The sequence below is a fragment of the Emydura macquarii genome, unplaced genomic scaffold, assembly GCF_026122565.2.
Source record: "Emydura macquarii macquarii isolate MOO-44397 ecotype Brisbane River unplaced genomic scaffold, CSIRO-AGI_Emac_v2 contig_2636, whole genome shotgun sequence".
Lineage (NCBI taxonomy): Eukaryota > Metazoa > Chordata > Testudines > Chelidae > Emydura > Emydura macquarii.
Genome location: NW_027132773.1, coordinates 5,445,204 through 5,471,699, shown reverse-complemented (window position 1 = coordinate 5,471,699; position 26,496 = coordinate 5,445,204). Strand labels below are relative to the sequence as shown.

The 26,496-nt window shown below is 42.0% G+C and overlaps 1 protein-coding gene across 2 annotated transcripts in view; it reads left to right on the top strand.

Annotated features, from left to right (window-relative positions):
• LEMD3 (LEM domain containing 3) overlaps positions 1 to 26,496 on the top strand; it is a 96,895-nt gene that overhangs the window by 50,141 nt on the left and 20,258 nt on the right. Inside the window, exons 7-9 of one of the 2 annotated variants that reach the window (XM_067564085.1) lie at positions 645 to 746; positions 2,090 to 2,192; positions 23,971 to 24,149. In XM_067564085.1, the coding sequence (XP_067420186.1) occupies positions 645 to 746; positions 2,090 to 2,192; positions 23,971 to 24,149 (384 nt within the window). The remainder of the gene's footprint in view (positions 1 to 644; positions 747 to 2,089; positions 2,193 to 23,970; positions 24,150 to 26,496) is intronic. The other variant, XM_067564086.1, reaches the window with a different exon arrangement.

Sequence of the window (26,496 nt, the reverse complement as noted above, 5' to 3'; positions counted from 1 at the left end):
TTGCAGACCATTTCTAACTGCTGCAGATCATTTCTAACTGCATTTCTAACATTCAAACTGGGTTTAAACAGAGATTTGGAATGGCTCTCTCATTACAAGAGGTAAATTGCTTTGCTCACCCATTCTCATCTCCTACTCAATGACTGTCATTAGCCCTCAAGTACCCGGCTTTCATCCACCTCCCACATTGTTCTCTATGCACTTGTATATCTATATTTCCTACTTACTGTGTCATTCTACCTCTGCATCTGACGAAGTGAGCTGAGTCTCACGAAAGCTTATGCCTACAAACATTAAATTTGTTAGTCTTTAAAGTGCCACAGAACTCTCATTGTTTTTGCTGTATACATACTAACACGGATACTCCTCTGGAACTGTCATTTTAGTGATATCAGTGAAGTATTTATTTTTAAAAAATCTAATAACCCATTTCCGATTCAGCCCAAAAACTAGCTTCTATACTGCTTTGTTGAAAAAATGCAAAACATTACTTGTAATGTTTAGTATGTACTTCTGATACATCAGGCTTTTGCTGAATTTAATACACCAGCTAGTTAAACCAGTTCACGGAAGTATGAGGTGCTAATTTAGTAATAGCTAAAGTTCTAAGGATATCTAAAAGAATATTATGAATTTTAATGCAGGTATAGGGTTGGTTTGGGGAGTCTTGCACTACATGAAATATCGCTGGACGAAAGAGGAAGAAGAGACCAGGCAGATGTATGATATGGTTGTAAAGATTATAGGTATGAATTTTTAAAATACACAATAAATACTGGTTTAGAAAACCTGTATAAAGTTTCAAAATACTGGTCTTTTCAGTGTCAAAAGGCAAGTCAAATGCTCATTTTCTGATTTTGTGTTCACTCCTTCCCACCTCTTCTGTTGCTACATATAGTGAGTGTTCTTTTGTGAGTGTGATTTTTTTCCTTTCTCTCCCATATCATTATTAACTCTTCTGTTGCTACATATAGTGAGTGTTCTTTTGTGAGTGTGATCTTTTTTCCTTTCTCTCCCAGATCATTATTAACTCAGTAGTTTTGGTATAATACCCATTCTGTATCCAAAATGCTAATCTAGACTGTGCTTTAAATTCAAGCAAGCCATTGGCATACAGTGTTATATTTACGAATACTATACGTCATTGCAATCCTGAAGACTTCTGGAGTTACTTTGAATATTGCATAGTCAAAATTATGCTAATTTAATAACCTGTTCTTTAAAATGGAAATAGAGTAGGGTGCTGGACCTCCACACCCAATTTGTCCTTGTAATTAAGCTAGATCTGGCCAAAACTCCTCTTAAAACTGATAAATTCAGTACTAAAGTAATCTTCATTGGCTGTATACTGGTGGAAGAAACTTTTAACAGATCATTTTCCAAAACTGGACCAAACTTTATTTTACTGAAATTGAGTATCCTGATTAACCCTTACTATATTAATTTATTACTTTTGTATTTGAGTGATAGTGTATATATACCCAGTGTTATTGCTTGTTTAGGACAGTAGCTATACTTTAAAACTGTCTTGATTTAGAACTTACTTACAGCTAACTATAATGATCTATCCAAATCCAGAACAGGGGTGGAAGGGCTGACATCTGATTATATATGATTATATAATATTAATCTCCATATAACACTACCACAAACGTTTGTTTAAAAATAATTTTGTTGAGGAGGGAATAGTATGACATTCTATTCTTTTTTAAAAACACTTCTGTCTGAAAAATGTTACAAACAGTTAAAATAACACCCAAGATTATTAAAACTCAGAACTGATTATTGAGAATTTGTTTTTCTTTATTTCAAGCATATTTTGTGTATTTGACTGCACTTTGTATATAGTCAGTTTTGCTGTTTTCCCTATGTTGTCAGTTTCCTTTTTCTGTCTTCCAAATAGCTTAGGAGAGATGTTTTAAAAAACAAAAAAGGCAAAGGTGATTGTATAACTGATGTTGGTAGGGGACTTTAAGCAGCTGTTTCTACCTAGAACTGCTTTTGAATTTTTTTTTTTTTTTTTTTAAAGGTGACTAATTTGAAGTTGACTCTTAACAATGTAGCTAATTGTTTGTTGTGGTGTTCTCAGATGTTCTAAGAAGTCACAATGAGGCATGTCAGGAGAACAAAGACTTGCAGCCTTATATGCCTATTCCCCACGTGTGTGAATCCTTAATACCCCCTCAGGACAGGTATGTTCAGATTATTTTATTGAATTGCTTTAAAGGGCATTGTGCTAAACTTACACATATATAAATGCCGTAGTCAATGAACTAAGCTACTGAATATTTCAAATGAGTAAACGAATCCATCTAGATTATTATGTTGCAGGCATAAAAGATGAAAAATATTAGTTCAAGTGCTGGTCCCTGTGTGTATTCCATGCATGGGTACTCATGATGCGCACCATGTACCTGAGATCGGCTATTTCTAGCAAGTAGTGTCTGTTGGTCTGCACATCTCAATTGTTCTCCTCATGGTCTAAAGCGAGGACATAAGGGGTGGGCCACACCAATGCCTCTCCAATTCCTTCTTACCATTGCATGGCCAGAGTCAGAATCCTTTTTGTCCAAAACAAACTTCATCTATCTTCTGATTTGTATATATGTATATTGCACATAGGTTAGCATTCTTAGTATTTGTAGACTTAATAATTTTATAGTTACTTTAGTTCTCCCCACCTCAGGGAGTTCCTTCGCACAGAGAAAGATTATGTCCAACATTCCAGTGTTCAAGAACAGTATTTCCTGCCCTGCTCTTTCTCCATCAGTGACAAACCCCTTTACTGTATTGGAGAGGTTCGTATCACCGCCAAGTGCAATATTTGTTCTTTCCTTCCCTGAAACCTACAAGGGACGAGAGCACTATCTGTGGAAATTCTCATTCAACATACTCCAGTAAGCATCTGCTGAGCCCGTCTCCTTAGATCAGTGATTCTCAACCTTTTTGTATTGGTGATCCCTTTCACACACAGCAAGCCTCTGAGTGTGATCCCCTCGTCCCTGTGTGCACCTGCTGCTGGCCCCGTGGACTCCCCACTCCTTCACCCCAACCCCTGCACTGTGCCCTTTTCACCCCTAGCCCCTCCACCCCCCTCTTGGGCCCACCTGGGGAAACAGAATTGCATGCATGGAGCGGCTGGTATTACTGCTTGCTTCCACCTTGAAAGCTGCTCCTCCATGCACCCCAGGGAGCTGTGAGGAGGGGAGCAAGGAGCAATGTCAGGGCTCCCTGCATCCAGGTCACTTTCCCCACTTGGGCTGCATAACAGGAGGGCAGGATACTTGCCTCACAGCATCCCCAGGTGGGGAAAGTGATCTGGATGCAGGGAACCCTGGTGTTGCTTCTTGCTCCCCTCCCCTCTAGTCCCCTAGGGAGGGCATGGAGGAATGTTGGGGGGGGGGAGGGTGAGCAGTGAGCAGTATCTGTGTGTCACTATTCGTCCCCTCCCCCTATGTTCCTTTGTGAGGAGGAAGCAGGAAGGCTCACAGCCCCGCATCTAGCCGGGACTCACAGCTCGTGACCCCTCGGGTTTGCGTCCTCCAGTTTGAGAACCAATGCCTTAAATGCACTGGATTTGTCAGTCTGGCCTCTAGGACTCCTCAAACTCCAGGATGGATTGAGACCTTTACATCAATGGAGGATATCTTTGACTTACCTTACCCACAGTCTTCTTTTCTCTTTTGTCCAGTCCTCCTCGGGACATTTCGACAACAAAAGAAACTACCTTGAGGAGAAAGGGTCTCTCCTCTATCCTGTCCACAAGCTGGAACATGCTTCCACCAATACCAATGGCATCACAGGTGGAACTTGAACCTACCTTTTCATCATATGAGTGTGATGTTCTGGATGAATCTTCACCCCCCTTAGAGGGAAACCAGTCCACACAGAACTTCCTCAAGGTCTTGGAGCTACCCTCCTCCCAGACATGACTACCCAGAGGACTGTTGTTACCCAGTGCCTTGGGGCTCTCCCCAACCAATCAACCTTCATACTGGTCCTACTGGAGTCTCTGGGGTCTCTATAATAGACACCCCAGAACTGGACAAGAATCACATTGTCCTCTTTCCCTGGCTAGTACCGCCTGGCCCCATCAGAATATGCAGAAGAGGAAATTGAGCTGGATTCGTTGGTAGTGATAGTTCCAATGGGTGTATCATCCTTCTTACCAGAGGAGGCAGTCTCTACATCCTCCCTATCTCTGCCCGAATACCACAGGCAATACCAGGAGCTCTTGCAGAGAGTGGCAGCCGAGATCAAGGTCCCTCTTGAGGAAGTCAGTGACAGGCAGTGTAGACTCTTGGACATTCTGCAACCCTCTGGCCCTAGCAGGGTGGCCTTCTCAGTAAACAAGGCCGTTACGGAACGTGCCAGGGCAGTATGACATATCCCAGCCCTCTGTGCTCCCATACCAGAAATGGCTGAAAATTGGTACTTTGTACCAGCTGAAGGAGCAAAGTTCTATTTACCCACCCAGTGCCCAGTTGCTTGGTGGTGCAGGGAGCCACAGAAAGATCCAGATTGCCTCACTACAGGGCAACTCTGTCAGACAAGGACACTAAATGCCATGACTTCCTGGAGAGGAAGTTATTTTCATTGACCAGCCTTCAGTTCAGAACTGCTAGCTAGTGGGCTCTGTTCACAAAATATGATTTCACAAATTATTCCAAATTTGTGGAATTCAGGACAAACTTCCCCAGGAGGACTGGACTCACTTCCAAACATTCATCAATGAAGGCAAACTGGTGGCTAAGACTTTGCTTCAAACAGCAGTGGATGAAGCTGACAGTGTGGCCAGAGCTTTTGCCACACTATAGTCATGAGGCAAGAGTCCTGGCTTCATGCTTCAGGGCTCCCCAGGGAGGTCCAGAATACCTTTGAGGACCTCCCCTTTGAGGAGTGATCTCTTCAGTGAAAAGACAGATGAGTCGCTTCACTCACTTAAGGTCTCTAGGACAGCCTTACACTCCCTGGGCATTTACATCCCAGCCCCAAAGCAAAAGAACCATTAGCAGGTTTATAAGCCTGGATCTTTTCCCTCAGTCCTTTTATAACCAATGCTTTTACAAACTGCCACATAAGTGCCAGAGGGCACAAAAACCCAAATTTGTGGCTTTTTCCACCTCAGTTGTCCCACTCAACCCTATTCACCATCCAGAGGTTACTTTTGATGGGGTACTTGAGAACCACATTCCTCTATTGATGCCATTCTTAATGGCCCCCCAAACTTTTGGTGGCCACCTCACCCATTTCACTCACAACTGGAGCGCAGTAACAGTGGACAAGTGGGTGCTAGAGATGATTGTCTGACTACACAATCTAGTTTGTGTCACCTTCCCATCAGAAACCCCTTCCCGGCCCCTTTTCAGGGGCCAGTCTCCCAAGGAGATCCTCTGTGAGGAGGTGGACTTTTTTCTTAAACGAGGGGCTATACACTGCATGCCACCTCAGCATCAAGGGAAAATGTTCTGCTCCTCATATTTCTTACCGCCCAAGGAAAACAGAGGTTGGAGACCTTATTCTCAGTCTATGCCAACTGAATGTTTTTATTCAAAAATCAAAATTTTGCAAGATCACATTGGCATTGATAATCCCCTCTCAAGAAAGGAACATGGATCATGGCTCTTGACATGAAAGATGTCTGTTTTCTTGTGGACATTTGCCAGTCCCACAAAAGTTTCCTGGTAAGCCAAGAGCACTACCAATTCATAGTGCTCCGATTTCGTCTAGCTACAGCACCCAGGGTCTTCACAAAGGTCTTCTCAGTGATGGCGGCCTAGATGAGATGAAACAACTACACCATCTTTCCATATCTGGGTGACTGGCTCTTGATGGGCAGATCCAGAAGGGATGTTCAGTCAGTGACCTATTCCTACTTTGTCGGCTGTCTTCCTTGCGAATCCATGTCAATATAGAAAAGTCCTGGTCTAGCTATGGTCTGCTTACTCATCAGACACAATATGAATATCAGAGTAACGATTCCTGCCAAAGTCACAGCTTCTTTTGTTGGACAAACCCAGAACAAGAGCATGTGGGAGTCCTTTCCTTACACCCACACCCAATGGGACCATTCTCACTGATGCATCCTTCATAGGTAGTGGACGCAGCATCTCTAGGCCGAGGCCTCAGGAGCAATGTCTTTCATCTACCTTGGACAGACCACCTCAGGTATGCCTTTCCTCCCATCCCAAATGATAAGTTCTATAAAAGATTCACCATGACAAAAACGCAGGTTATTCTCATTGTGCCCAACTGGTTCAGATAACTTCTAAAAATATCAACCTGACCTCCCATCAACATCTGACCCTTTCCGGATCTGTTGACTCGAGAACAGCGAGGCCAGATATCCCAACCCAGGCCCTTCTTGTTTCACAGCCTGGTATTTGGATGGGCATCTGACCTAGAAGATTGAACAGTCTCCGAACATGAATCTATTTTCAATCAAAGCAGAAAGGACTGCATCAGAATATGGTATCTGACCCATGGAGACGTTTGTCTACCTGGACACAACAGAGCCAAATATCCATAGAATCCATGGGAATTCCTGTTACTCTAGACTACCTCCTCATGGACTTTGGGCCTTTCCGTTAGTTTGCTGCAGGGCTACCATGCAACAATTATTGCCTTTCGTCCTCCAGTTGAGGGCTATACTACTTTCATTTATCCAATTACAACCAGATTCCTGAAAGGCCTCATTAGGACTTCCCCACTGGTGGTAAAACCAATCCTGCAATGGGATCTTAGTCTTGTTCTTTCAGTACTTACCAAACCTCCCTTTTATCCGCTTGCTACATGCTCCATATCCTACCTTTTTATGAATGTTGCCTTCCTAGTCACCATCACGTCAGCCAGAAGGGTGAGTGAACTGGGCAGTATGCTATTTTTCATAAGGAGAAGGTTTCCCTGTGCCTGCACCCAAAATTCATCACTAAGGTAATTTCTGGGTTTCACATAAATCAGCCTATTCACTTACTGGTATTTTTTCCAAAATCTCATGCTTCTGATGAGGAGAGAAGATTTCACTCTTTTGATGTATGATGGCCTTTGGCGTTCTGACAGAGTAGAACAAAATCAATTAGGAAAATGCCTAGATTATTTGTTGCTTTAGTAGAGTGATTAAAAGGACAAGCATTATTTGCTCAGAGATTCTCTAAGTGGATCTGTGGCTGCATCATTCATTATCAACTGGCACATACGCCTTCCCTGGAGTGCCCGCTGCACTAGAACAAAAGCAACTTTGACAGCATCTCTTCAAAACATATTTATACTGAACATAGGTAGGGTGGCTACCTGGAGCTCTCTCCATACTTTCACAAAACTGCACCTTCTGCAGATGCAGCTGTGGGGACAGCAGTATTACAGACATCTGTAACAACTGCATTTTTGCACTCCCTCCAGCCCTGTTTAATTGCTTACCAATCACATACACGATTGGTGAATACACTTAGGGACCAGCACTCAAAGAAGAAATGATGATTACTTACCTGTTACTGGAGGTTCTTTGAGAGTTGTGTCCCTATCTGTATTCCTCTACCTGCCCTCCTTCCCCTCTGCTGCAGATTGTGACTGGATTCTCAGTAAGAAGGAACTGGAGAGGCATCAGTGCGCACTGCCCTTATACCCGCTGTTCAGAGCACGAGGAGAACTGTGCATGTGCGGGCCAACAGACACTACTTGCTAGAAATCTTTGATCACAGGTGCATGCTGTGCATGCTTATCCAAATGTGGAATACAGATGAGGACCACAGATCTCGAAGAATTTCCAGTTACAGGTAAGTAACCTCCATATTTCTTCTAATTAAAAATTACTAGTAGTTGGCTACACAATGTATTTTTTGTTTTAATATTAAAATTCTTCTTCGAGGAGTGTCCTTGTGGGTGCGCCACTTTAGGTAATTGTGTGTCCCTGTGTTTACAATTGAAGATTTGTAGTAGCAGTGCCTGGTTGAGTCGCACATGTGTGGACCCCGTCTCATGCTGTGTCAGGTGGTTACATAGCTCTGTGTGACCAACCCCCCTCCCCCTCAGTTCCTTCTCTACTGCCTTTGGCTTGAGTTGGAGCACTTAGCAGCGCCTCTGTATCTAACCTAAATAACAGTTATTCAGTTAAGAGTGAGTTGTTGATTAGTTTATAGATACCTTTCCTTCCGTTTCTTTTACTCCCCTCTTTATTTAAAAAAAACAAAACAAAAAAAAACTCTCATTAGGAAACTAAATTTCAGTTGTTAGTGACCCTTTAGATTAGAGTATTTGTTCTCCCTGGAGGGAGAAAACCCTTCTCTGAGAAGCATGCCTAGCTTCCTGGGGTTTAAAGTGCAGACTCTTTATCCCAGTCTTGGATGGGCATTCATAGTGTGTCCGCTGCCTTGGTGAGATACACATCCTGCAAAAGGGCTCACATTGCCATAACCTGAAAGCCCATGCCAGGAAAGTGAGAGACTTGCAGTTGAAACTCCTCATGGTGGGGAAGTCTCTGCGCCCAGCATCTGAACCCTAATCATGGACTCCTCCAGGACAATGGTCTCCTACAGCAGCCTCTTACAGAAGCTCTCCTTTATTGGCTCAGGCAAACGAGCACTCTTCCAAGAAGGGGACTAAAAAATGGGCTCCGACTTCTCCTTCCCGGGAATTTGTCAGGAAATGGCATTCCCCAACTTGGCACACCCCGTCGGTACTGACCTTACCTGGGCCTTCCACTGCTGAGGTAGCGTGACTGTCTAGTATTGAGGGTACCACAAGAGCGAAAGACTCTAAGTGAGCTAGCTCAGAAAAGGGCAACAAAGGGAAATGGAAACTGTCAGAGCCAACGAGACACTCTATACCGAGCAGCTTAAATCACTACAGACCCAGGTGCCACTTTCTGTCCACACGGTGCGATCTTCAGCACCAAAACTGCACAGCAACTGTTGGTACTTCCAGCAAAACCTTCAGTGGCACCAATGCTCCTGGTGCCACAGCAATTCCTGTGCCATAAAGACCTGCTGGTCTCCTAGAATTTCCTCTTCTTGGTACCAGCGTTACTGCAGCAGAGTCAGTACCGAGCCATCTCACCATGCTGCCCAGACCTGCTCCTCCCTTCTCGAATGATAAGGACAATGACAGAGAAATCTACTCCTCACACCACTCTTCCCCCCTCCACACATCTACCAGACCAAGTACATCACAGCAAAGGGGCTGTCACATGGGGTCTGAAACTCAGAGCTGATATGGACCATGGATGCCACTGATGCTTTTCCCATCACAGTGGTCTTACTGGAACAAATGGGCACCATACTCCCACAACATCACAAGCCTCCCAGTCCACTTCAGGTGAGGCAATGACATTCCCCATCACCTTTAGTACCGGGACTCTCTGAGCCTAGAAAAGGCGTTCAAGGAGTCAGATGAAGTTTCAGACCAGGAAACTGCACCAGCAGCCAAATCATCATGCCCCCACCTCCCACCATGGGGGATGACTAAACAATACTATTAGCTGTTTAAGAGAGTGTCAGATTCTTTGGACATTTCTCTAGAGGAAGTGGCTGAATCCCAACATAAGCTACTAGATATTTTATATACATCAGCCTCCTCCAAAATAGCTTTACCAATTAATGATGCATTCATGGAACTGGCAGAAACCATCTGGCAGACCTCAGCAACAATTCCACCCACCTGCAAAAGGTTGTACAAAAAGTATTACATGCCCTCTAAAGGAATGGAATTCCTTTTCTCACACCCCAGACCAAACTCCCTGGTGGTGGAGGCAGTGAATGAACGGAGCAGACAACACCACTCCAGAACCACCCCATACTGTAGGGACTGGAAGAAACTAGACTTCTTCAGTCATAAGGCCTACTCTTCAATGATTTTACAATTCAGGATTGAATACCACAAGGCATTACTGGCCAAGTATGACTACACAAATAACTGAAAACCATCAGAATTTATTGAATTCCTGCCAGAAGAAAAAAAAAAACAATTTTGGGCCATCATCTCCGAGGAGAGGCATCTTGCTAGAACAGCATTGCAAACTTCACTGGATTCTGTAGATACTGCAGCTCAGTCTAAAGCCACAGCGGTAGTCATGCAATGCATATCATGACTACATCTCTGGTTTTCCCAGAAAAATATAATTGACAGTTGAGGATCTTTCGTTTGAAGGCCTAAGCTTTTTTGCAGCCAAAACTGATGAGTCCCTTCACACACTGAAGGACTCCAGAGTGATGCTGAAGTCCCTGGGCATCTACACACCTATGAACAAGAAAAAACAGGTCAAGTACTATGCATCACAGAGATTTCAGTCTGCGCCTTACGTGCAAGGCAATACGACCCTCAAAGATGGAGACATAGACCCACAAGACGATGACAGCCCCTGCCCCAACCTTCCATGTCCCAGCAACCTTCATCAAGACAACAATTTTGAGGTTTTGGTCAAGGGTCCAAGATTCCCACAATTTCAAGTGCTGGAAACATCTGCTATCTCCCATTCATTCGGAGACTGTCTGACCCCATTTTACCCAGCCTGGCAGACAATCACATCAGACAGATGGGTATTAGAGATAATTGACATTGGCTATTCCATCCCATTTAGCCCACCCCCTGCACACATCCTTCCTCCCTGTTCCTGTTCAGGGACCCTTCTCACGAACATCTATTGTGACCAGAGGTAAACCACCTCATACACCTAGGCACAGTAGAACCAATACCAACACAACACAGAGGAAGCATTACTTCCTAACCAAGTGATGAGCCAGGATCAATTCACATATCCACAGCTGGGTACAAAATACAGTATCTGTGCCAGTAAAAACTCAGATTCAGTTTCTTCAGTGCAAAGCTGTTTGTTTGAAGCTAGACAGCACAGGCAAACAGTAAAGCTTACACAATGCCTCCTCTTAATAAGCTTCAATTCCCCAAGCATAAACCCTTAGTAACTATGCTGGTCCCACATAACATCCTGATTAGCAAACAAAACAGGTATAGCTACTGTTCTAGGCGGAGGCTACTTCTCTTCTTCTTTTCCCTTCAGGTACTTGGTCTGTTTTCTGAATCCCTTGAAGCAGGCTGTTGGCTATCGCAAGGCCATCTGATCTAAGGTCCCTCGTAACAGGATGTTGGCTACTCTGAGGCCCTCTGTTCCAAAGTCCCTCTTTTGTCCAACAGTATCAGTAGCCTCTTTAGATATGTGTGTATGTTCATTTGTGATATTCCCCAGTACTTGTACCCTTTTTCCAAAAGAATCACATGTCCCCTAAATATGCGTCGCTAGCGTATCATCTAGCATATCATAATTAATTCATAATTTGGGAGGGGGCTACAGGGATTGACTGACCTGACACCTGATGTCATGCTGTTCTAAAGGGTCAGTTGACTCAGATCAGTTAGTCCCAGATTCACCATTACTCATTTCCATGTATACACATACCTGGCCATTGGCTGACCAGGACCATTGGTCTTCCACATCAGCACAGCTACACGCACAGAGCCTGGATAAACATTCATGATTCATATCAGTACCAACTTCATGTTCAGCCTACTCAGTGATTTTCCACTGTAGTGCTAAGAGGCCCTGCTCCCAGAATTTTTATCACTCAGATCTACAAAACTTGTCCATTGCAATACTATATAATAATTCAGCACCATCCCAACTGTCCCCTACTTGATATTCAGTTACAAAAGGTAATTGTAATATTGCATCAATTATGTCAGTTATGCCAATTATCATATTATTGGGCCATGTGTCTTCTTTTTTTCTTATTTCTTTTCGTTGCGTGAAATGAATTTTAAAGGCTCCCCACAAAGCTGCTGCCTCTTATACTGTTTGCATGCTTGATATACAATACAGAATACAAAGAGAAACGACAATGACACTGTTTCAGAGGTCCAAAGTAACATGATCCAATTGGTCCTATTCCACTCTGCTACATGACACACAATATCATACCAAGTACAAATTTGAAACTTTACATCTTTTACAGTCTTTTCCATAATCTGATATTTTTGAGCAAGTGCACCCTTTACAGCTATAACAAGACCTGTTGTTTGTTTTATTTGGCCTAAGATTCCCTGGTATGTTTGTATTTCCATGTCCCAATCTGTATCATTCCATCGTATTCCTTTCAAATTGGGTGATCTTAATCTGGGATGAGATATATATATATATATATATATATATATATATAAAAGTTTTAACTGACTGGGGTGCCACTGATATTGTTTATATTGGAAGTTAATTATATCTTCACCTGTGCACCCACATTCCCTGTTTTACAAACCAGGTATGGTTATTCATAGTCACATTGCCTTCTTTTTCTCAGTGCCAACATATATTTTGATTTATTTTATATAATCTCCACCAACCTTTTTTCATTCCAGATTTATAGTAATATTCTCTTCTATTTAGTCTATATTTCAGTTTTAAAAAAAATTTGTTCCCCATTCCCATTGGGCTTTTAATATTTTTTGCCATTCTTTTCCGGGGATCCACCATATTCCATTTCCTTCTGGCATTATTTCATAATATCCTGTCTCATTTCCCCATGCACTGACATATATTACTGGATATACCTTTTTTACCTTTCCATTCGCTATTTCTGAGAGGATAAGAACACATACGTGTATTGTACATTTTTGTATTCATACCCTCTAGGTATCTTGGACTGTATTGTTAATGTACAAATAGGAGCGTAATGCCCAATTCAGTGTCTTTGGCCAATTACCTTTAACACTCTGTTCCATGATATCTCTCCATCGTTCTCCCAATATTCCCTGTGCCTCCGTACAAACCGCTTCCCAGAATAAACCAGCATGAATGTTCTTTACTTGGCTAACAATTTCCAAAATCATCTTTCCCAACAAGTTGCTCATTTTCATTACTGCTTGGCCCAATTTTTAGTCTATTACTTCTCCTTGCGCCTCTGCACTTGCTGCTTAAGCCAATTGTTCCAGAGCCTCTCACTATTTCTCTTAAAATTGGGAGAATCCAAGTATTTCCTAATCCCAAACAAGTATTAAATGTTTCCCATGTAGCATCCCTCTTTTTTGTAACGTCCAGGACCAAATGAGAGCCCATCTAAGAGGTCCACGGTCGTTTAGTCTCGTAAGTGGCCAATATTATCACCTCCTACACCTTCGCATTTTTGTGTCTATTACCTTTCCTCCAGGGGTAGTTAAGGTACTCACTTCCACATTACATCACATTACATTAGTAGGATGAATTTCCTCATGACTCTGGGGTTGCCAGGCACATCATTTTATTTCCCAAATAATCCCAAGAGACAGTTTACAAATTCTCCATTAAGCCACAATCAAATTTCATGTGAATTAGAGGATTATGCGCTCATCCCATCATCCACTTCCTTTTTTCATTGTTTGTGCCTTATCAAGGGATTCTTATTTTACAATATAATATAATAAAGGTTGCAAACATATACTTTATGCTTTAGCTTATCATACAGAACGTGGCCTGTAGATTTCTTGCATTACAGTCAAAATACCAATCTATAACAAGCAGTCAAGTTTATAAAAAGAGACATGTATATGCAAGTAAGCAGGCTACTCCTATGGGTTTGTTGTCCATATTAATAGCTCCTATTAACCATGTGATGGGTTTTCATGTTGTCATAATGACATTTGCCCTCACACTTCTAACCTATGTTTTCTATGTCCTGAAATATACAATTTGATGTGGTCAGAGTGTCACCAGATGTCCCCCTTTGGAGTAGCCATCAAGACTGCCATGGGGCTGGCTACGTACTTAACAGGGTATGGGCCAGTCCATTTTGGCTTCATTTTCCCTTTTATTACCAAATTCTTCAGCATTACTTTGTCCCCTATTTTCCATTGATATCCCATTTGTCCTCTTTGCTCCTCCCTGTGTCTTCGTTGATTTTCTTCTGTTCAAATTTCTTTTATTGTTTGCACCAAATTTGCTATCCATATTTCCTTTTGCACCCATTCTGGCATCTGCTTGCCTAATAATAGCAAGAATTCTTGGGTCCTCATGGTCCTACCTGTCATCAACTCAAAGAGTGTGTATTTGCTTCTGCTTGTCTCAAAAGTTCTCATAGTCATCAGAATGGCAGGTAAAGCTGTTTCCCAGTCACAACCTCTTGTTTGAATCTGCTTGGTTAGTGCATCCTTTATTTCTCTGGGTTTTTTTCTTTCCGCTTTTCCTCCACTTTGTGGATGGTAAGTGATATGACACTTCTGTTTAGCTCCTATAATTTGCCACAAAACCTTTATAACTGTCCCAACAAAATGCACTCCCTGATCACTGTCTTTTCACAAAGGCTTGCCCCACCAACTCAGCACCTGTGTCCATAGGGCCTTAGCTGTATTTTGAACTGTATTATCAGAGGTAGGGATCACTTCAACCTAGCCTGAAAAATCATCTATTACCACTAGGCAATACTCTTTCCCTATTGGAATTCTTCTTAGAGGTTCAATGTAATCCATTTGGAATCATTGCCATGGGCCTGTAGTGTGTCAGGTTGGTGTCTCATTGTCTTTTCCTTCCTGCTTTTAGGATTAGCTTGTGTGCAAACCAAACATCTTTGACAAAAGTTTTCCATTTGAGTTCTCATTCATTCCACCACAATGTTTCTTCTAGTTGTTCCAGTGTTCTTTTAGGTCCAAAATGTCCTTGTTTGTGGATAAACCTTATTATTTCTTCTCCACTCCATTTTGGGGGTATCCATTTTTCCTGTTCTTGTTTTGCTACTGTTATTTCTCCCTTTTTTCTATTTTCATTCTGCTTCCACTCCTGCCAATTTTGTCCCACCAATTCACAATCCTGGTTTCATGTTGCACAAAAATACTCTGTTCTATAGGTTGCTCAGGGTTCAGTTCCTTTTCTGGGTCAACTTTTATACCATTTGGTTTGGTTTCTTTCCCCATTTGAGATTACCACCTGGATTTCACCTTTCTCTAAAGATGGCATGGTAGCTGCTGCTTGCTTAGCCATTGCATCTGCTTTATTGTAAAATCCTTGTATGGTAGATGGGGTACTGTGGGCTTTAACATGTTTAATTTCTGTAGAGCCTATTTGTTGTCTGATTATTTCAACGATTGCTTTCCATTCTGTGCAAAATGAAATTTCTTAATTATCTTGTTTTTCCCATATGGGGGCCCAGATGACTATTCCTTGCACTGTCCAATGAGAGTCTGAACATAGAACCATATCACATCCAGTGGGGTAGCTTTCAAGGCTTTTTTTTACAGTTACCACTTCACAGCCTTATGCTGGCATACTCTTGTATGGGGTTGTTAATTCCTGTTCTGGAAGTAAGCAAACAGCTGCAGCTGCACAAACAAGTTGTCCTTTATAGTAAAGGTTGTCCTTTATAGTACCCATCTGTGAACCAGACCCATTTGTGATCCAGCACTGCCTGCAATAAATCTCCTGCTTCTTATACTGGCCATTCATATTATATCTGTACAGGTATTGGGCATTCATGCAGCTCTCTTTCCTTTATTAACATATAGGGGAGTATTGGTAGATTCTTTACTTTATCTGCCAACACCCTTTGGTTTTGTAAAACCACAGCCATTTAGCCAGTTGATGATCACTTACTCTGATATCAGATGTTTTTCCTCGAAGTAGAAGTTTCACTGGAGTATGTGATGTAGTGACTATGACAGGGGCTTGCCCAATCCTATTCCCATTTTAATAGTGCCCACACAATCGCTAGGCATTCCAGTTCACAAAGGGAAAATGTAGATTCATGTGCGGTAAGCTTATGGCTTCCATAGGCAACAGGCCTCTGCTTTCCCAGGGTCCCTTGTAACACCACTTCTGTAGCTCCAAGGCTGTGTGATACCATCAAATAAAAAGCTTTAGCTGGATCTGAATATGCTAGTGCAGTCATAACTGCTTCTTATAACTTTTTAAAGGCTTCATCATGTTCTGGACCCCTAATCCTATTGTCGTCCCTTTTTTATAAGAGACCACAGGGGCTTGCAAATTATTGCATAGTATGGTATGAAATCCTGAACAAATCCCATAATTCCCAAAAAACCTCTCACTGAATGCACAGCCACTGGTTTAGGAACGGTGCTTAAAATTTCTACTCTTTGTTTACTGATAGTTCGGCCTCCCTGACCCAAAGTGGTACCTAAATATTCAACCTCTTGTATCAATTTTGCTTTATCCCATGACAATTTAAAGCCTGTTTTTTTCCACTATGCTTATGACTAATTTAGTCCAATGTCTGCATTCCTCTTCAGAAGTTCCTGTAACCAAAATATCATTCACATATGATGTAACCCATGGTTTGTCTGATTCAGGAAGCTGGTCCCACATCTTGATTATGTGAGTGTGGGCTATTGCTGGAGCGTTGTGGAAACCCTGGTTCTGAAAGTCAGTTGTTTATTTTTCAATGTAAAAGCAAATTGAGGCTGACTTTCAGGAGTTAAGGGGTTAGCAAAAAACAGTTAGCAATGTCCTTTACAGAAAACCGTTTAGCCGTAGCCATTACTCTGGGTATTACATCTGGGAAATCGGCTACAATTGGGGCCATAAGGACTGTATCTTAATTAGTTTTCCTGTAATCAATCGTAAGGCACCATCTGCCGTCTGGTTTCTATACCAGCCGTATGGCAGAGTTGTATGGACTTTGACACTCCATTACTACTCCTTGTGCTATTAAATCCTCTAACAGCTTTTCTATATGGGGAATGGCTTCCTCTGGAGATGAGTATTGAGGGGTTGGCTTCACAAATTTTCTCTATCTCCACTGCAGCTTCTATGCCTCCACATTCAGATTTCTTTCTAGTCCATACCAAGGGAAATTCCCTTGTCCACTCGTTGTTTTGCAGCACCACAACAGCCATAGCCTTATAAGCCCACTTTCTTAATCCTCCTGAAATAATTTGTTCCTCAACACTTTTTCCTTCTCTCTTCCACAGCCAGCCTCCTGCCAAGTCAAGCAACTACTTTTCCTGTTGAGCCACATCTGCCCCCAGTATAGCGTCTTCAGTCATCTCATCACAGACCACAATATCAATCAAAAATCTAGTCTGACCTATCACCCATGGCAGATGTTCTAATAAAGTCCCTTTTACTTCCATGGAACCCAAACAAAGGAATAGTTTTTCCTTGCTGCATATTCTTTTGGGCTTACTTAATGAAAGTTGCCTCCGCTCCTGTATCAATTAATGCTAGCAACCATTGTATATTTCCTCCTACCCCCACCTGCCCCTCACTCATGTATGGTCTACCAGTTACATGCGGGCTGTAATTTAGTGACCAACATCCAATTTCGGGGGCAGGGGTTGCTAGAAGCAAGGCATCCTCATTGAGATGTGGAACTGCCTTGAAGGCTGTTCGCATCTCTTTGTGTCAATTCCTGTGACAGAATAGACTCTAAAGTCAGAAGGGACCAATATGATCATCTAGTCTGACCTCACAGAACCTCACCCATCCACTCTTGTAATAAACCTCTAACCTATGACTGAGCCCTGGTCTACACTGGAGATTTGGCAGGAGTCGACAACAGTTATGCAAACTATGCAGAGTAGCTTGTGTAACTCCTGTCGACTGCTGTGCTTCCCTTCTGCGCGCTGTCTTCACTGCACTGCACCGATGGGAACTGTGTTCCCGTCGACGCAGTGCTACGCTACTTGAGGGGGTGGTTTTACTCAGTCGATTTCCTGATCGATTGAGCGGGTCTACACTGACCGCTCATTCAATCTGGAAAGATCGATCTGGTGGTGGCGACTTTGCTGCCGTCAGTATAGACATACCCTGAGTTATTGAAGTCCTCAAATCATGGTTTAAAGACTTTATGGTGTAAGGAGTACCATAAGGGCTGAGCAGAGTATGTGCTGTGACCATTTGTACTGCTTCAATGGCTCTGGCTCTGAGTTGTGGACCTGGTTGGGATTGTTCTTTTCAATTTGTTCCTTTCCCATCTGTTCACTTAAAGCAGTCACCAGTTACTCAGTGAGTTGACCATCAAATTGTGTCGTATCTAATCCTCTGCTTAAAAAAGATGAGCCCATACATGTCCCCTTAATGATCCTTCTGCAGCCACAATTTCTTTTCCTCTTCTTCTAAATCCAGAAACATTTTGTCTCCTACCATGTCCAAAAGTTGGATTTAGATTAATACCATCAGGTTCATCATAATCTGCTCTGTTCTCTTAAGAGATTTCACTAACTGCTTTCTGAAAAGAACTGCTTGTATTACTTAATATCTGCTCTCCTTCTCAGGCTGCCCTTAGTAACTCCACCTTAGTCATGTTTTCCCATGGCCCTATGAAAATTTTAATAGGTGATCTCAATCCATCATACATTAAATCTCTTACATGCCCCTCCTTATCATCCCACCTAGCAAGAATACATGCCAAAGTCAACCTGGTACAATAAGCCATAACAGTTTCTTCCTCCTCCTGACACATTAACAACACAACTTTTCTTAACTCAGCAGGAGACAAGAAAAATTGAGCTATCTTTTTCAAAGCCTCATCCTTATTTTGCTCATCTTCAGTTTCTGCCAGCACCGTTGATCCTTCTGTAGGCCCAATGCATGTTAATATTAAGTCTCCCAAATCCGGTTATTTCCAGATAGTATATCACCAAAGCCAAGCTATACAGTTTTTCTTCGTTAAAGGTCCCAACTGTGTGGCCAGTACTTGCTTTTCAGTTTCAGTCAGAGGATGGGTTATTTCCTCCTGTGTATGCCATGGAGACTGAGGCATCTGTATCACCACTACTGTCTGTTGAACTCCTGGAACAGATTATTCCTCCAACAGCTGATATACCAGTTTTCCATCAACATCCAGTACCACAGCATTTTCATCAAATAATTTAACATTATAGCGTTCTCTTTTAACCAGTGAACAGTGGAACTCAGGTGTATCAGTGTGATAAGTGGGTTCCTCTTCCACACTTCCATAAGTTTTTCCAGATCGCAACATTACACACACCTTTCTGCCTTCCTCCTTTTTATTACCACCATCATAAGGTGACGGAGGAGCACTAGGAATAACATGCTGCATGTGATATTTCTGCTTCCACATCTCTTGATCCTTCTCCCTTTGACACTCTTCCAAAGCATTCTCCCAGTCTTGATCATCCCATGAATTATCTCCTAAAGCCACACTACAGATGGTTTTACGAGCTATTAAGGTTTGTTTTAATTTACTAATTACATTAGCAAATTTCTTGTTGATTCTCTTTTCCAGTCCTCCTAGGTTTCTTAACTTGCTCTGTCAAAACCAAAACTGCTCCCTGATACTGCAAAGCGTCTTGCCTCAATCTTTCTCTCTCTTCCTCCTGAATATTTACTGTCTCCTCTAATCCCTGGCAGGTTTGTGTCAATGCTTTCATCTGCTGGGCATTAGTTAAATTTTGGGTTAAAACTGTTTACAGAATGAGAACATGAAGTGAGATTTGCATTTTGACCTTTTCCAGCTCCTGTTCCAAAGTCTCCCGCTTACATTCCAAAATATCTTGCTCTTCCAAAAGCTTATCTACAGCTTGGTACATAACCCACATAGCAACACAAATCATCTGTTCCTTTTTAGGATTATGACTCTCTTGATATTTCAACAAAAAAGCATTCAAACAACCTTCCTGATATGGTTAACAGCGTCAGACAGCCATGGGTCTGACCTAAATTTTTCACATACTTGTTTCAATAGGGACGTGTCTGTCAGACCTGGAGGTTTTGGGGCATTCCCCTTTACCTCCAGGGTAAATGACCCTTGTTTATTCTTACAAACCATCCTTGATTTAAAGATTGAAATTATACAACCTTTCTGCCCATCTGCGACCCTTTGTAATCTCAAATCAAATGACAAAAACACAGTCAACTTTGGCTTCACACTTTAAATTTGCTTTCAGCTCAAAAATCAGTAACATCAATAGCTTCCAAGCTTCACTTGGCATAGTGCCTGTATTTTCCACCAGTGATGAGCTGGGATCATTTCACACACAAACAGCTGGGTACAAAATACAGTATCTGTGCCATTGAAAACTCAGATTCAGTTTTTTCAATGCAAAGCTGTTTATTTGAAGCTAGGCAGCACAGGCAAACAGCAAAGGTTAAACAATGCCTTTCCTTAATAAACCTCAATTCCCCAAGCATAAATCCTCAGTAACTATGCTGGTCCTACATAGTATCCTGATTTAGCAAACAAAGCAGGTATAGCTACCAGTTCTAGGCAGAGGCTACTTCTCTTCTTCTTCTTCTCCCTCCAGGTACTTGGTCTGTTTTCTGAGTCCCTCAAAGCAGGCTGTTGGCTATTGCGAGGTTCTCTGATCTCAGGTCCCTTTTAGCAGGATGTTGGTTACCCCAAGCCCTCTGGTTCCAAAGTCCCTCTTTTGTCCAACAGTATCACTAGCCTCTTTAGATATATGCATGTGTGTTCATACAACATGTGATATTCCCCAGTATTTATACCCTTTTTCTAAAGGAGTCACATGTCTGCAAAATATGCTTTGCTAGTGTATCATCTAGCATATCATAATTAATTCATAATTTGGCAGGGGGCTACAGAGTTCAACTGACATTTTCTTTCTCATCAGTTATTCACCTGACGTCGTGCTGTTCTAAAGGATCAGTTGATCCAGGTCAATTAGTCCCAGATTCACCATTATCCACCTCCACGTGTACACACTAGGTGAACTAGCCATTGGCTGACCATGGCTTTCCACATCAGCACAGCTATACGCAAAGGTCCTGGATAAACATTCATGGTTCATGTCAGTGCCAAGTGCAAGTTTGATCTACTCAGTGATTTTCCACTGTCTAGTGCTAAGAGGCCCTGCTCCCAGAATGCTCTAGTTTTCAGATCTACAAAACTTGTCCATTGCAATACTTTAGAGTAATTCAGCACCATCCCAACACCCCCAAAAAACCTGGAAGATGGAGGCTCATTCTTGACTTAAGGAAACTTAACAAATTTGTGAAGATCCAATGCTTCAGGATGGTGACCTTGGCAACTATAATTCCAGCACTGGAAAGAGGGGACTGGTTCTTGCCCCTCAACCTCCAGGACCAGACCTTCTAGGAGCTCCCAGATCTTCTAGAAGCAGACCATTTTCAGTACAAAGTACTGCCCTTTAGATTATCCACTGCCCAATGAGTATTTTCAAAAGTCCTCGTGTTGGTGGCTGCTCACCTCTGCACATAAGAGATCATAATATTCCCCTATCTGGACGATTGTCTACTCAAAGCATTGACTCAACAAGGGGCACTAGAAGCTACTCAAAACACAGTTTCTCTTTTCACACGCCTAGGCCTACAAATAAATGCAGAAAAATCAACCTTAATACCTGTGCAGAAATGAGTTCATCGGCGTCTACCGTAAGTCTTCAGAAGCTACTGCCTTTCTGCCCCGACAACGGTTCATGACTTTACTCAGTCTGATTTCCACAGCATTACACAGTCCACAGACATCAGCCAGGACTTGCCTGCAACTCTTGGGCCACACATCTGCAATGATGTTCGTCATCAAATATGCAAGACTATTGGCTCTGGACAGTCTACGATCCACACAAACACCTCATGATGCCAAGCAAAGTAAAAGACTCCCTACAATGGTGGATGTGACCAAACAATGTTTGTGCTGGAGTCCCCTTTGTACAGAAACCTCCAATGATGATACTCTCTATGGACACTTCCCTACTAAGTTGGGGGGCACACTTGCTCACTCACACTGTCCGAGGCTGTTGGTCCTCATCATAATCCCTCCTACATATAAACCTACTTGAGCTGTGGGTGGTTTGCAATGCGTGCCCCCATTTCCTATCTATGTTTACCTCAGCATATCAGAGAGGATGTAGAGTTGGGTTCACTTTATGTGGTAGCTGTCTACCCCTTCCCGGCTTGCCTTAGTTATGCTAAGTTCCTGCAACGGCTTGCTAAATGTGACAAGCAGAATAATTGGTAGTCCATTCTAATAATTGGTAGTGGCTTGGACACCTGGCTGGTTGCATGTTCTTTATAAACCAACAACGGGGGGCACGTTCACATTCCTTATGCACAGAAGCCATGCTACTTTGTATTTGGTGCATCCGTCACAACATCAACATCTCAGCCTGCTCCCTACCAGGATGCCAAAACACTGCTGCAGATGCAGTAACCAGAAAACTATTCCAGGACCACAAGTGGAAAACAGACCCTCGAGTACTACGAAATATATTCACACAGTGCGGGTTCCCAACTGTAAACCTCCTTTGTGTGACCACACAAAACACCAAATGCCCACAGTTCTGCTCCAGAGCAGGATTGGGTCCCTGTTCCCTGGACAATGCCTTTCTCATCAAATGGGATGCACACCCCTACTGTACACCTTTCCTCTGATCCCTCTTCAATCACGGTTATTACACAAGGTCAGAACAGACCATTCCAAAGTCATCTTGATAGCCCCCATGTGACCCCAGCAAATGTGGTTTCCTTACCTCCTAAAGATGGCTGCATGCCCACATGCATTCTTCCTCTTCTATCTCATCTCCTCTCACAAGATGCAGGCCAGATTCAGCACCAAAACTTGACAAGACTCCACCTCCATGGCTCTGAGAAGCCAAAATGACCTGCTCAGAGGAAATAAGGCACATTCTGTTAAATAGTGATAGACCAACTACTCAACATACATACCTATACAGGTGGAGGCGATTCATTACATGGTGCTAAAATAAACAAATTATGATGGTCTTTTCTTTTCTACCTCTGGTATTGGACTGTATGTTGACATTTAAGAAATTGGGTCTCTCCATGAGCTTGATTAGAGTACATCTCGCAGCTATCACAACATTCCACCATAAGGTGATGAGTTGTCAATTTTCAGTCACCCAATCATCAGATGTTTTCTTAAGGGCATTTGTAACATCTACCCTGAAGTACGAACCCCTACTCCATCATCGGACCTTAATCTAGTGTTATGGGGCCTTACTGGACCACTAGTGACATGCTCACTACTCCACCTTTCTATGAAGGTGGCCTTCCTCATTGCCATTATGTCTGCTAGATGGCTGGGGGAACAAGTGGCCCTCATGGCATATTCATCATATACAACATTCTTCAAAAATAGTTACCTTAAGACTACATCCCAAGTTCTTACCTCAGATTGTCTCCTCATTCAATCTGAATCAGCCCATTCATCTCCCAAAGTTCTTCCCAAAACCCCATGGGAATAAATGAGAAGCAGCACTCCACATCCTGGATGTCCAAAGGTGATAGCCTTTTGCATCGAGAGAACAAAGACTTTTCTAAAGTCACCAGAATTATTCCTCTCCATCACAGAATGCTCAAAAGAAGGTGCCAATCTATACCTAAATGTCTAAGTGGATCTCCAGGTGCATTGACTTTTGCTAGTGTCAGCAACAACTTCAGCCCCCACCGGGGACCTGCACACACTCCACTAGAGCTCTGTTTGCTTCAGTATCCTTCCTTAACAATGTCCCCATTATGGACATCTGCAAAGCAGCATTCTGGGCATCAGCCCATACATTTACAAGACATTATGCTCTACAGCATCATTCATCATCAGATATTCTATCAGACTTACCATCTTGTCATCCACATGACTACAACTCCGAAGCCCCTTCCTTCCACTGAAGGGCACTGCTCTACAGTCACTTAAAGTGGAGCAACCACAGGGATACTCCTCAAAGAAGAGGAGAAGGTTACTCACCCTGTGCAGTAACTGAGGTTCTTTGAGAGAGTTGTCCCTCTGGGTGCTCCACTATTCTCCCCCCTCTCCTCCACTTCGGAGTTTTCATGCAAGATAATTTGTGGTAGAGAGGAAACTGGGGGGCAGGGAGGTGTCACACGGTGCTATGTGACTGCCTGAGGTGGCGCAAGACAGGAACAGTGCAAGTGTGACCCATCCAGGCACTACTACTACTACAAACCTCTGATTACAAGTGCAGGTGTGCGCAATCACCTAAACTGGCGCATCCACAGGGAAAACCATCTTGAAGAATCTCAGTTAGTGCACAGGATGAGTAACTTTCTCTTCTTGTTCTTGCTCTAAATTGAAGGAAAAAAATGAAGAAGGTCTGGAATAGAGCAGTTGACTTCCTTGCTGCAAATGAATCTAGAGTTCGCGCAGAGACACGAAGAATAGGTGGTGCTGACTTCTTGGTTTGGAGATGGATACAGCCATCTGCAGCATGTGACAAAATTTTAGTTATACCATCTAAAGTATGGCAAGGCCAAGGTATAGTTGTATTATGTAAATGTAACTTGTATCTTGTATTCTACACTTAACATTTATTCTTGTATCTCCTAATGAGACTCATCTGTCATTTCAAAATGAAGTATTTATTTTTTCTAATCTACTTAAATGTAAAGTGCAGTTATGGTCTGAAAAAGTGACAATATATACATAGCACTTTCCTGTTCAACAGAGTAGCTCCTCCGTGTTTAGCATCTCACCTGTTTACCTGAGTGTCAAAAATAAGTTTTTCTGTTAGTGCTGCAATGGCCATACAGCAGACCCTGCACAGTAGTTATAAAGTGAGCTATTTTTTTGGCTCTTGTATTACCAACAAAAACATCTGTGCTTTTTTACAAGGTCAGATTCTGGCTTTCCTTACCCTTGTGCAAACTCATTGGAAGCTGTGGAGTTGTACAGGTGTGAGAGCAGGGTTGGGCCTCCCTAACACTTATTGCTGTCGTTGCACACAATTCAGGAAAAAAAAGTACAACTTCTGCTCCAGCTGGAGCATGAAAGAGTGGCATTCAAATAAATAATCTTATTTGTAAACTTGATAGGGAAGCCACTGACACAAAAATATGGATCCATAATAAGCCATTTTTAGCATTTCAGAGTGGGGAGTGGCTTTTCTTAGAAAATGTGTAGCATATTTTTGCTATCATGTCTCCTAGCTCTGTCTAGCCCAACCAACTGTTTGCTTTAGTGTGGAAGAGGAAGTCAGAAATTAAACTTCCCATGGGTTTGCAGTGCTGCTGACAAAACAATTCTGCAATAAACTTACAGCAGGACAATAATACAATAATCACCACAGTTGTCTTCCCTCTAGCCCCTATCCTTTTTGTATAAATCTTTTTATTTATTTTGTGTCTCTTCTTGTTATTGATTTCTGTTTTTTAAATGATATCATTTCAGTCTTCCACTGTCTGAAATTCCGAGTTCTATTGTTATATAAGAAAATTATATTCCTCTCCAGTTAACTTCAGTATTTTGAGAATGTGAATGTTGTCTGTGGAAACTTGATTTTCAGGCATTTCTACTTGATTTCATATTCTTCTAGTATGCTATGTTTCACTTCTGTTACGATTTCAGTCATATCAGTACATCATCCCAGTTTATGGACTTTGGCCTAACAGTTGTCTATACAGTTTTAAGATTTGCTATGTTACTGTCAATCATATTATAATATTATGCCATTCCTTTTATAATTAGATCCTAAATGGATATGGAATAGGTCACATCTCAAATGATTTCTTATGTGATTGTTAGAATGTTGATTTATAATGTTCTTACAGGGTTTCCATCCCCATACAATGGAGAACCCTAACAATATATTTAATTTCTTCTGGAATGTGCCCATATTGGATATATTTTAAATTATGCAACAACTAACAAAAGCCGCAAGTTTTCTTTAGAAAATTGTTGGTCACATTTTCATATCTTTTTCTGGGTTTTTTTGCTGCCCAATTTTGTTTTACAGAAGTTTAAATTTAGTTTCTATTAAATGAACATGTGATAGGTTGCTTTGTTTAATATGAATTCTTCCATGAAGATGGTTTTAACTTTCTGAAGACAGATGGAAAGTGAAACTGCTTGAGCCCTTGCCATTTTTCTCATGGTATATCTTGGTTGTAGAAGGACTCGTTGCCTGAATAAAAAGTAGTGCTGACAGTTGAGTTCTGTCCCAAGAGATTTATAAACTTTTCTTCACATGTTTATCGACTTATAAAAGCAACTTGTAAATTAAAGCAAGAAAAAAGGCAGATATTTGTAAATTCTTCAAAATATCTGGCATAGGATCTGAAACATGACTTGGCAGATTTGAGACACCCATTTCACATTTCCCAGTGGTATATACCCTTACAAAATACTATTATGCTATGATGTCATCACATACCTCCAAAATCAGTCTGATCAGTTTTACAGTGAACTGCTGAGTAAAATTAAAAATACCAGTTAGACACTACAGCAGTATTTATTTTTTAAAATATCCTAGCAATAGATACAAATTTGAGTCTTTGATAGTAATTTGAATATAGTGACAGAATGTTATTGGTCACCCACAATAGTATGGTCTACACGTTAATATAATTTTGAGAACTCGAACAGGCAAATACTAAACTTTAACACAAGCTGTACGAACAGTATCTTTTCTTTAAAGGTCTCTGTGCATTCCCACTTGTGGGAATCACCCTCTGGTGGCAAACATTCAGTGTCCACTGGGGATGCATGGAATGCTCTTGTGGGGCCCTGATATGAGGTGACTTACTTTGTATAAAGGAATATGCCACCCCTTCTCCAACCACCTCAGTTTCTTCTGTGCTGCTGCAGAGTATGAGGGACACTCTGT